Source organism: Mugil cephalus, chromosome 12 (genome assembly GCF_022458985.1).
Source record: "Mugil cephalus isolate CIBA_MC_2020 chromosome 12, CIBA_Mcephalus_1.1, whole genome shotgun sequence".
NCBI lineage: Eukaryota > Metazoa > Chordata > Actinopteri > Mugiliformes > Mugilidae > Mugil > Mugil cephalus.
Genome location: NC_061781.1, coordinates 11,162,659 through 11,175,188, shown reverse-complemented (window position 1 = coordinate 11,175,188; position 12,530 = coordinate 11,162,659). Strand labels below are relative to the sequence as shown.

General features: G+C 39.6%; 1 protein-coding gene across 1 annotated transcript in view; it reads right to left on the bottom strand.

The window, feature by feature from the left end:
* Positions 1 to 307: 307 nt before the first annotated feature.
* The window catches only part of cps1 (carbamoyl-phosphate synthase 1, mitochondrial), a 56,356-nt gene continuing 44,133 nt past the window's right edge, over positions 308 to 12,530 (bottom strand). Inside the window, exons 35-38 of the mRNA XM_047601643.1 lie at positions 7,085 to 7,144; positions 6,804 to 6,916; positions 2,247 to 2,376; positions 308 to 2,158 (exon numbers count right to left, since the gene is read on the bottom strand). Coding sequence (XP_047457599.1) covers positions 2,045 to 2,158; positions 2,247 to 2,376; positions 6,804 to 6,916; positions 7,085 to 7,144 — 417 coding nt within the window. The 3' untranslated portion in view covers positions 308 to 2,044. The remainder of the gene's footprint in view (positions 2,159 to 2,246; positions 2,377 to 6,803; positions 6,917 to 7,084; positions 7,145 to 12,530) is intronic.

Genomic DNA, 12,530 nt, shown 5'->3' with positions numbered 1-12,530 from the left:
GACATCATAATCAGGAATAGTACATTTGTTGGGCGAGTGCACTATAGGAAACACAGAGGTTAGGGGATCATTTCCAAATCAGTTGATGCCCCCATATTATACTGGCACAACAGTAAAGTCAACTACAGTAGATGGTAAAACCCTTAGTGTACATACATAAAAAATATCATTACATAACTTTAAGTAAAGTAAGTATATTATTTTCATGCTAGTAAGTCATGGTCAATAGATCTAAACTGAATTGAAATAACATTGGTTGCATTTGTATTGTGTTGTGTGAATGAGCTGTTTAAAGCAGACAACCTGGTTTGGGAAGTTTAGTACTTTGATTTTAATGCCTGTCCAAAGCACACGCCTTGAACATACAATCACATGGAAACAGACCAGACATCGTGTGAGAGAACACTTACTTGACTGTGTTGCAATGGATTTATCACTATAACAAACATCAAATCCATAATGTGACTGAGTAGGTTATTATTCTTTCTGTACAGTGGGTTGTTATGTACTTGAAGTGTGGTGAATTAAAATGCAGAGCAGGTTCAAATGCAGAAGCTGTTTGAAACGTACAGTATATACAAAGATAAATTCAAAAATATATAAACAGAGCAGTTGTAATTAATTTAAAACTTCAGTTACTGTTCCAGCCTGAAGCCTTTGAAAAATGGTTGAAAATTCCTTCTTATCAAAGAAAAAAAAGCATAAGACCTACTTTATTACATCTCTATCTCCTTTAAAAAGCTAGCATGTAGTACATTGTTACCATATATTACACTGAAGCACTGTTTAAGACTAAAACATATTCATAAATGAGAAAAAAATGAGCAAAATGATTAAATTTGGACTCAGGAAGAGCTTAGAAAATGTATTTTTACATGTGGTCACATTCACACAGGCCCATAAATGAAAGTTAAAGTAGAGGATATAAATGATTAGGGATGTGGATAATTGAAAATCCAGCATTATCACCCTTTGTGATAAGTCTCCCTTTACAAATGTGTTCTTATTTACCAGTAACTGACTCTACAATTTGTTATAGATTGGTGATTAACCATTAACAACAACTTGTGTTTTGGCACAAAGTAAACCAAAGCAAATACTAATTATATTACATACAATTACACATCTGTGCTAATTTGATCACCTTCGGTATTTATCAATATCAAATCAGTTCAGATGGGAGGATGCAATGTGTCCCGCTATAAAACACATTCGAGTATTTGGACTGTACTCTACTTTGAACTGGAACCGTACTTGGGCGAGTGATGACGTTTGACCACTCCAGGAGAACACATACTGAGAGACACCGAGTGGAGGATTATTTATGTAGTGAGCTCAATACCAACAGCTTTCAGACACTACAGGTATCGTTGTTTGACGTGTAGTTAATGACGTCACTGCTGTCGCATCATGACATGTCAGACTGCTGCGGCTCCTCTGGTTATGTCATTATAAGACATGGTGATTTTGTAAACAAACGTGCGATGTTCATGAAATAAAAAAACTAAAATTATGTTAAAAAAAAGTTTCATATTTTTGCGTTTAAAGTGGGTACTCAATGTATAAACTCAAAACACACAAAAATACGTTTTTCACCAGCGAGCTATTTACTTCACTGAGCTGTAACAATGTTTCCTGACAGGCTTCTGAACCTTTTTGTACTTTTCATAGATCAGATGATATTGATTTTGAAGAAAGTGCCGTCATCGCCACCTAGTGTGGAGGAGGACATGTTTCCATCAGTTATTCTCATTTTCTCCGTTGCATGTGAACTGTGAACCGCATTCAGAAAGTGTAATTTTGAGCATAGCTCTGTTAAGCTTTGCATGTAAACAAACTGTGTACACAGCATCAAACAAGACACTATGAGGTAAAGAAGCCTGGGATAAAGTAAACAAACTGAACTGCTTTGGTCTAGACTACAACTCCTGCCACTGTAACCTGAACACCTTCTTGACATTAGGGGATAAGAAAACAGAAGTGTTTTAGTTCTGCTGTTTTACAACGGGAATCAAAAGGGCAGAGAGGACAGGGAGGGGAGGCTCTAGCCCTGCTGGCTGGTTCCTCGTTTTTGGTTTTCTTTCTGCCGGTAGTGGAAGAGGCTGGTAGTGTCAAGCTCACCAGCATAACCAATAGCCTCAGCAAATAGCTTCACCACCTAAAACACACAGGAAAACGTAAACGGAATGAGACAAGGCTGAGTATGTAATGTAACCACCTCCTCTGGTAGCGTGACATGTACTGACCTGGTAATTGGTAATGAGGGGAACACCGTGGTCAATGGCCATTCTGCGGATGATGAAGTTATCCTTTATGTGGCGAGTGTTGTTATTGGGCAGGTTGACCACCAGGTCAATGTGTCCGTCACTGATCAGCCTGTGAAACATAATCAACCCAGTAATTTAAACTTTAAGCATCGTATGCAACAACATGCAAACAAAATGTGTCTGTGACATTTGTACTGTAAGATCACAATTAAGTTAAGTCTTCTGCTGGCCAGCCGTCACAGATCCAGATCTTTCTGTGACTGGAACCTTTTTGAATCCATTTCCCAGGGTTAAAAAGAAAAAAATACGGAGCCTGTGTGGATACTTATTTTCAAACGTGTGAATGCCTGATATGAACACAATCATGTCATCATCTCACGGTGCGCAGGGTTGATACACATGTTCTGCCTCTTCTTCTTTTTCTTTTTGTGGCTGAGTTCTGTAGCAGAAACAGTGCCATGCGTAGGCCTGGCATATGTACTACAGTCTTTCTACAACTAGATGCGGTTTTGCAACGGATCCACCTTTATGGAGAAATTACTGACACAACGCCAAAGAAAACCATAGAAAAAAACACTGAACGTGGCCTAAGCCTTATTCAGAATGTACACTGAATGTACAGTATATTATTTGGCTGTTATATAGCCGTCCATATACTTGTGTCCTATAGCTGCCATGAGCTGCATTTCCATTACAGTTTTCCACAAAATAAAAGAGATATTCCCGTAATTTCGCCAACCTGTAGAGTTGTAACTCTCGTAAAGTCTCACCCCCCACTTCATATCTGGTGACGCGGGTGATGATCCACGTTTATACCGATCACATTGATAAAAGTGTTTTCCATTACCAGTTTTGGAGTTTTTTTGCAACATGGAACTAGGAACATGATGGCAATGTCATCAACAAACCAGTTTAGAGTTGGTTACACTAAGGTATTTCCTGAGCACGAATAACTCATATCCAAAGTCAGCCCGTGAATGTTTCATGAATCAATTTACATACTCTGTCTACAATGACGGTTCATATTAATATCCACTGATTACGTTAGGTACGGTAGTGAATATAAATACATCCTAACATAACAGTCCAACTCTAAATGTTACCTTCATAAAGGTTGTGGCATTTAGCAGGTGTTTAAAATAACAGAGAGAGGAGTTAATCCAACTGGGTTTGAATATTGGAGGCTGTGGTTGTAGTAAAATTGAATGGTCTTGTGTTGTACCCGTGCACATTTCTGTTATTTTGACAACCCCATTTTAGTTACAGAAGACTGAATATTATAGCTTGATATGGTTTTAAATATTTAAATTTTTATGTTTTTGTTTTACCAGGAAATCTAGCTGTGGTTCTACAATCTGTGTATGTGATGTATAACGTGCTTTTTGCTTCTATTAATCATACTGACAGACAATTTAAACTTTGCAACTTCATAAGTGCTGCTCATATACAATAGATCTGTCATTCATGCATTCATTCATTCATGTGAAGCGTTTTACAAACTGGTTGTGTTGGTTACCTCAAATCTGTGAACCTTAGAGCTATTGACTTCATAAGCTAAGCAGAGTCAGCAAACACGGAGCATGATCAATACAACAAGATTGAAGGCGCATTAGGAAGCCTGAAAGACTTAACAACAGATGTTGATTTCTGAAAAGCTGGAAACAAAGTCATCTCAAAGAGTTTAAAAAGAAAAAATCCTCAGCGCACAGCTGAACTAAATGTTTTCAACTGAGACAATTTAGTGCTGTGGCTACTCTCCCTCCAAGAAGTGCTCCCTACTAAGATGAGTCACCATTCAGAATCGTCAATGAGGTGAAAACCCCACATTTCTACCATGGTGGAGAAAGGTGCTGTACTCTAACATGAAAACATGATCCCAAACTTGAAACTCGCCAGTAACATTTCAGTTATGTTCTACATTACTGATATGAATGTAATCTACTGCTGGGCTGATGGAAGAACCCTCACATGAGTCTATGAGAGTATTTCATAAAAAATCAAGCAAAATAAATGGAACGAATCTTAAAAGTCATTAAAACTGAGAGTATTACAAAATACCTGTAACATCTGCAGGCTCTTTACAAATAAACTAGTTCACGATGCGGTCTTAGTTCTGCAGAGAGAAGCCCCTCTCCTCTTGATGAGGACAGAACTAGTGCAGTTGGGATACAGCTCAGTGTATCAATATGTACTTTCGGAGCTACTGTCTCAAAGGTTAAACCCTCATAATGAGTTTTTTTTTTTTTCTTAGGAAAAAAAATAAAACTACAAACAGGAAATCACTTGCTAGCTTAAGCCCTGGCTGAGGCATTCACCAAGGCATGTTCCATAATAATGTCAGGGTGACTGTTCACCAGCTGAAGCTCTGTAGAAGTTGTAATGCAGCAGGACACTGACCCATGAACACTGTTCAATCTGGCTTCTGGCCCAGTCACAGGCCAGACCTTAATACATGTGTTAATCTCAACACACATCTTACCATTACGGCTAAACCTGTGGTTCTGTGGGGATAAAGATCCACTTCCTCCTGAACCATGTGCTTGTTGGTGGTTATTGCTACCGAAGGAGGTTCCAGTGGTTTTTAGACACCAGCACTGCAAACACACAATCTGTTTGTCCAGTAAAAACTAAAAAATACTGGAATTATTAATAACCTAGGCCCACATGCGACTTGGGAGGAAGATCAGATAAAATGTTCTGACAAATAACTGCAACACACTCGCAGGGCTTAAGGTATTTCGGCACCGTGCCGGAGCTCTGGTGTGTGGCATTCGATCGAGGTTAAACCAGGAAAAAATAAATAAATAAATAAATACTTGTTGATTGACAAAACTTGGTTGAGATCCAGCTGCAGCTGATGCTGCATTCGGACAACTTCGGAAAAATGAGCTCTCAGTTGTCAAACTCGGAAATTACAGTTTACTACAGTTTACTGCTGAAACTGAATTAAATCGTTCAATTACTAATTGAATACATCCTCAAATTAATTAGCTTACCCCTCAGGCTTGGGATTTTTTTTTTTTACTTTAAGCCCTGCACTCATAAAGAGAGTAGCCCTGGCTTCTTTTGCCGTTTTCACTGAAAGGCTTTGATAGACTGCATACAAATATGGCTCAATTCTAATTGAAAATATGAAGGACAGACTACAGTGACAACAAAGGTCATGTTCCTCTCTATAAAAAATCGCCGTCTATGCAACTGTGCACAGCTGATGCCAGCTAGACGTGTGTGTTGTTTTTATCTAGGTCTATTTAATCTCCTTTACATCCTCTCATTCACCAGCTCATTTCCAAGCATATGGTCCAGATGGCTCCATTGTTGCATGATCATGACTTGTTTGTTGAATCATTGCCTGAAAATTGCCATCACGATCTCTGCGCTACAACTGTTGAATATAGGTATAAACTTCTGACAGTTGAACATTCTTGCAGCTGGAGGTTCAGACTAAAACCATCTCTGCATTAAAACACGTCTTGCTTGACGTATCAGGAAATTTAAATGCATTTAAAGGATTAACACCAAAAGTGTCCACAACAGTTTACAATAGTCACAGACTAGATCAGGGTTTCCTGTGCAATGTTCATACTATGGTGGCCCACCAGGGTCTAATTTGTTCTGCCATGGTCTCGTTTCAAACAGTGTTGTTGTTTTTTTTATTGCTCTCGAATGCATTCTTGATTTTTTTAGACTATGGAGTTATAATTATTTAAATTTATAATTATTTAAAGAGAGTCGAGGAAAAGACTCCAGATGTTAACGTGAACTAGCTTAGCTTTATAAGTGCTCGCTAGTTGGAATGAAAGTCAACTGTTTAATAGAGGTTAGATTTATCCGCTGATACTATATAGTTTACATTTGTCCGTAGAATACCACGTCTCAACAGCATCATTTTTAGTATTTCTGTACATTAACTGCGCAGACTGCTGCTATTTGTAACTTAGTCCAATATCTGTGTTATTACGCTAATTTAAAGACAGACTGATACAAAAAACATGCACCTATTTTGACATTTCCTATACTGTATAAACCATCTTTATGGTCGATTTGAACGTAGTCTAAAGCTCCAGGAACCCGTGACACGATAACAAGTTTAATTTTAACAACAGCTGGATGAAGTGCAGTCAGATGTCTGCCAAGGGCAGTCTTCAAAGTTGTTGAATATTAAAAAGTATAAGTAGTATTTTTTTTCTTTATTGTTGCTCATGTTTTTTTTTTTTTTATTTCCCCCAAATTTGACTTTACATTCCCCCGAATTTCCTCATCCTCGCTGCTCAGGCCTCATTTTGGTCAATGCAATGACTCTGGACTTCAGAGTCTGCTCCATCTTCTTTGATCTTATCCACATCTTACAGAGATAATGAAGGGGCTATGGCTTTAGATCTTGGCCAGTATCCTATGCAGATTAGATATCCCAATTTTGAATCTAATGAATTCCAATTTGTGTACTACTACCTCTAGAAATCATAAGAAAGTTTTAACCTCAAAGTTTGGGCTAAAAGTTTCACAGTAGCTGTTCAAACATAAACATTTCCTGACCTTTGAATACTGGGCAAACTGGTGTCGACGCCCTTCTCAGTGGGCCAGGCTACGGGAATAGCAGGAACATCGTTGGCACTCAACCAGGCAGAAGTGGCTTCAGTGGCGTAGAGCTAGAAGACAGAAGTACAGCATGTACAAAATGTCAAAAAATATTAAGGACTGAGGAAGGCCATTTTAAATCTCTTTAATAAAGGAAGCTCCATCAGCCGGACTGAAATCACAGAGGGAAATATGTCAGTGAGATGTCTGTACGATCTGTACTAACATTCAGCACTCACCTTGAAGCCTTCCTCTTTCAGCTGATGAGCTGTAGCCAGGAAATTGGGTCGGAACGAATGCTGGGAGGAAGGGAAGGAGGCAGAATGTTGAAAAAAACAAATGACTTAAGGACACTGTAAACAACAAACAGGAGGGGTGCTTTCATGCAGATTTCTCTGTTCATCCATTACGGTTTACAGAAATTGTAGGATTCAAAGTTTGCACTGAACTGGAAGCAGAGCTGCAAAATGAAAGCTCTTATACGCGCAACTTTGACTAGATCATAGTAATAATGTAATGGTGCATCACTGACTCACTACTTGCAATAAAGCAAAAGGCATTAATGAGTTAATTTAACATGATAATCATGTCCGCCGTGTCAGGTATTGCTCATTGGAACATGCGCAAGAAATCCACTCCCTTTCAATCCATTTTCTTAATCTGTAGTGACAGCCATTTTGAAGCAAAAAGGAAAAGGGCTTTAGAAAAAAAAAAGAAAAAAGGACAGTATCCAGTCAATCTAATCGACAGGTTCCCAGAGTATGAGGAATGTGGTAGGAGATGAGTGCTGGGGAGCAGCCTTCAAATAGAGTGTGACACTCTATTCACTTTCTCACTCTGCTGTGATGGGTTTGCCATCTGTCTTTTGGTCATAGTCGACCAATGGAAGAGTTCTCTGACAGTACATTTACTTTGGCGTGACAACAAACGGTCATTGTATTACATTTTAGACTGAGTGTTTCAGGCCGAATCCAAACCTACTAGAAACTCCAGTTGTTTGTGTGTGTGTGTGTGTGTGTGTGTGTGTGTGTCCAAAAAATCCACTCATTTGAAAATCTGAGATACCAAAAGAGGAAAAAGACACATCTTTGTGTGTGGACTAGTAGACTGACTAGTGCAGTTCCCCTGGATTGCCATGTAAGCCGTCCAGATGCTGTGCTGCGAGTCTGAACCTTAGACACTGTCAGTGAATCTATTATGTATGGCTGGTGAAGCCGTGGTTAATAAAAAACAATAAAAAAATCTAAAATGCAAATGTTAAGTGGTACACTTGGATGAGGAGCTCAGATGGAAAGCAATCTCCCAGGCTGAAGTGAGCTCTGATCAAGAGCAGCCTTTACTTGACTGTCAAAGGGCTTTGGAAATTGACCTTGAAGCCACTCTGACAGTACGGTGCACAAAGGTCACATCAAATTTGTTTTAGTTTCTCAGATTTTCTTGATAAATATATCTGATAATAAAGGACTAAACACATTGTTAGAGTAGGGGTGGGCGATATGATGATATTAATTCGTAAACGATTACAACGTGAAGACGATCTGTCAAACTGCAAAGATCGTGGGATCGTCGAGGGCACACTCTATAAATTGCAGTTCTATGCTGATGCACCGACGCACCAGACGTATTACGTCGTCAACCTGACCGACCAATCATAGCGAATTACGGGCTGAATTACGGCCGCTTTCTTACCCGCCTCCTTGTTTATGTGTGTAGCGGTAGCCGCATGGAGGGCAAAAAACATTCCACTTCCATTATATGGAATTGGTTTGGATTTTCCATTGAAGCGCAGGCAAATGTTTTGTGCAAAGTTTGCACAGAACAGGTTCGTACGTCGGGTGGCAACATGACGAACCTGTTCAATCATTTGAAGGGGAAGCATCCCAAACAACATGCTGAGAGCCAAACAGCGATGGCGGCACCGGCACCGCAGACGGAGGCAGGAACCATGGTAAGACCAAAACAGTCAACATTAACACAGGCGTTTAACAAAGACCTCCGCATGACACGTGAAGCAAATGATGGAAAGAGGTAACAGAAGCAGTTACCTTTCATCTTGCAAAAGATACGGTGCCTTTCAAGACGGTAGAAAACGAGTGGTTCAGACGCCTGCTTAAAGGAGTTTGTCTGTTTTTCATTTTTCAATTTAAGATCGTGATAAAATCGAAATTGTGATTTTATTTTTAAAAAATCATGATAAAATGATATTTTTGCCATATCGCCCGCCCCTATGTTAGAGTTATTGTTTAGCGACATATATTGTTCTTCTTTACTTAGAATGTACATATATCTGTTCATCTCTGTATATAATTGTTGTCAAGATTACATGGTCAGTTAACTCTCTATCGTGTGTAATCTGTGAGGTCTAATACAAGCATGTTATGGGCATCCTGGGTAAAAAAAATAATAAAAATAAATTAAAAATGAAAACCCAAAAACAAGTCGTCATTTCAGAGAGTCTAAATGAATTTCAAGAGTTAATTTTTCCCCAAACAACCCCAACACAGTCATGTTCTATAGGAAGCATATTAAAATCATTTTGTAAAGCACTTACGCTGTTAAGACGTCTGCTTCAAATGACCCACTTAAAGGATTCTACCACACACACAGAGTGCTGAAAACTCCTTTGTGAGTTTTTGCTGCCGATTTGCAACTGATTATGGGTGCCCTTCAGCATCATAAACATAATGCTTGCTAAAATGACTACGTTCTTACCAAAAGGACTGTAACGTGGTTTACTCTGCTCCATATAGCTTACAGGTTTCTCATTTCTAATTCTGATTCTAACACACAGACGGAGACTTTGTGGAACAGAAATGGAGCAAATTCAGAAGACTGATGCACAGGGTGTGACTTGGAGACACAAGTGCAGAGCTTGAGAAACTGTAGCTGTGTCCTAATAATTAATGCACACGCGATGATAAATAATACAATCTATATTTTATTATTATTTATTCATTCTATATGTAACGTGTGGATAATTCACACTAGTGAACAGAGCATCAAATGTTGAGCCCTGGAGTTTCTTGCTGATGTACCAGTGTTCTGTACATGAACAACATCAGTTTGTTCAAGCATCTTGGCCACATGTAGAAAAGAACATTTTAATGTATATGCTAAGAAGGTGCACCGCTGCTACCAGACACCTTTTTAAGGAGAAGATGCGTCGTGCCGTGTATACAGGTGCTGGCCAGTAAATTAGAATATCATCAAAAAGTTGAATTATTTCAGTAATTCCATTCAAAAGGTGAAACTTGTATACTGTATACTTTCCTTCCACACATAGTGATATATTTCAAGTGTTTATTCATTTTCATTTTTATTATTACAACTGACAGCTAATGAAAACACCAAATTCAGTATCTCAGAAAATTAGAATATTCTGAAAAGGCCAATGAAAAAAATGTTTTTTTTTAGAAATGTTGGCCAACTGAAAAGAATGAACATGAAAAGCATGCGCATGTATAGCACTCAATACTTAGTCGGGGCTCCTTTTGCCTCAATCACTGCATTAATGCGGCGTGGCATGGACTCGATCAGTCTGTGGCACTGCTCAGGTGTTATGAGAGCCCAGGTTGCTCTGATAGTCGTCTTCAGCTCCTCTGCATTGTTGGGTCTAGCGCATTGCATCTTCCGCTTCACAATACCCCATAGATTTTCTATGGGGTTAAGGTCAGGCGAGTTTGCTGGCCAATCAAGGACAGGGATACCATGGTCCTTGAACCAGGTACTGGTGGTTTTGGCACTGTGTGCAGGTGCCAAGTCCTGTTGAAAAGTGAAATCTGCATCTCCATAAAGTTGGTCAGCAGCAGGAAGCATGAAGTGCTCTAAAACTTCCTGGTAGACAGCTGCATTGACCTTGGACCTCAGGAAACAGAGTGGGCCAACACCGGCAGATGACATGGCACCCCACACCATCACTGACGGTGGAAACTTTACACTGGACCTCATGCAACGTGGATTCTGTGCTTCTCCGCTCTTCCTCCAGACTCTGGGTCCTTGATTTCCAAAGGAAATGCAAAATTTGCTTTCATCAGAAAACATAACTTTGGACCACTCAGCAGCAGTCCAGTCCTTGGCCCAGGCGAGACGCTTCTTACGCTGTTTCTTGTTCAAGAGTGGCTTGACACACGGAATGCGACAGCTGAATCCCATGTCTTTCATGCGTCTCTTCGTGGTGGTTCTTGAAGCGCTGACTCCAGCTGCAGTCCACTCTTTGTGGATCTCCCCCACATTTTTGAATGGGTTTGTCGTCACAATTCTCTGCAGGGTGCGGTTATCCCTAGAGCTTGTACACTTTTTTCTACCACATTTTTTCCGTCCCTTCGCCTGTCTGTTAATGTGCTTGGACACAGAGCTCTGCGAACAGCCAGCTTCTTTAGCAATCAACTTTTGTGTCTTGCCCTCCTTGTACAAGGTGTCAATGGTCGTCTTTTGGACAACTGTTAAGTCAGAAGTCTTCCCCATGATTGTGGAGCCTTCAGAACAAGACTGAGGAACCTTTTAAAGGCCTTTGCAGGCGTTTTGAGTTAATCAGCTGATTAGTGTGGCACCAGGTGTCTTCTATATTGAGCCTTTTCAGAATATTCTAATTTTCTGAGATACTGAATTTGGTGTTTTCATTAGCTGTCAGTTGTAATAATAAAAATGAAAATGAATAAACACTTGAAATATATCACTATGTGTGGAAGGAAAGTATACAGTATACAAGTTTCACCTTTTGAATGGAATTACTGAAATAATTCAACTTTTTGATGATATTCTAATTTACTGGCCAGCACCTGTAATGTAGGGTAGTGGCACGGGGCCGTGATTGCGGTGCGTTCCCACTGCAAACAAATCTCACCGGGGAGTGATTGTAAGCCAGCTGAGACAGCCCTCTCTAACTGGTCTCAACTCGGTTGATTGGTTCCTGAAGGGAGTGTGATTGATGTGTTCACACATGCCCAAGCAACCCTCTCTAGGTTTTCTTAAACTCAAATTACGTGTGAAAACACCCTAATGTTCACTTTCTTTTTTCTTTCTGTTTTGCTCGTCACCAAACCGTCATTTTCTTTGCTTAATGCATCACCGGGTTCGTCGGCTAATAGCCGACATCTAAAAATGATTGTCCTGAACAGAGCTGTTTCTAATGTGATCTGCAACTCAAAGAGGAAACTGGATAATATTATGATGGTTTCCCCAACAGAGGATGTAAGACAGCAGCTATTTACCTTAGTGCTGACGATTTAACCATTACATATTTTTATTGTCTTTAGAGAAGTGAAACGTATCATTATACCCACTCACTCCAGAGTTTAATAATAAAAAAGGCTAGAAACCAACAGCTTAGCTGTGACTGGGCAATCAATCAAACAATTGGCCAAGGATTTAACAAATGGGCAGCTAGAACACACAGGGATACAGTGGAAAGGGAAACAGTTAAAGGAAGCACATACACCACAGACTTTACTCTTCTCCTCACAGTCGCTTATGACACAGGAAACCCACGGCAACAAATATGTAGAAACCAAATATTCGTCTTTTTATGAAACTGCTACCTGAACATGTCTAGACTCAAAACATAACTCTAATTTGCATATTGTAGCCTGTTGACTGTCCAAGTAGGTCTCCATATATGTACAACAAATCAGTATTACCTGCAGGAAACAGCCCCCAAGCTAGTAGGTTTTACACCAGACTTCCTCT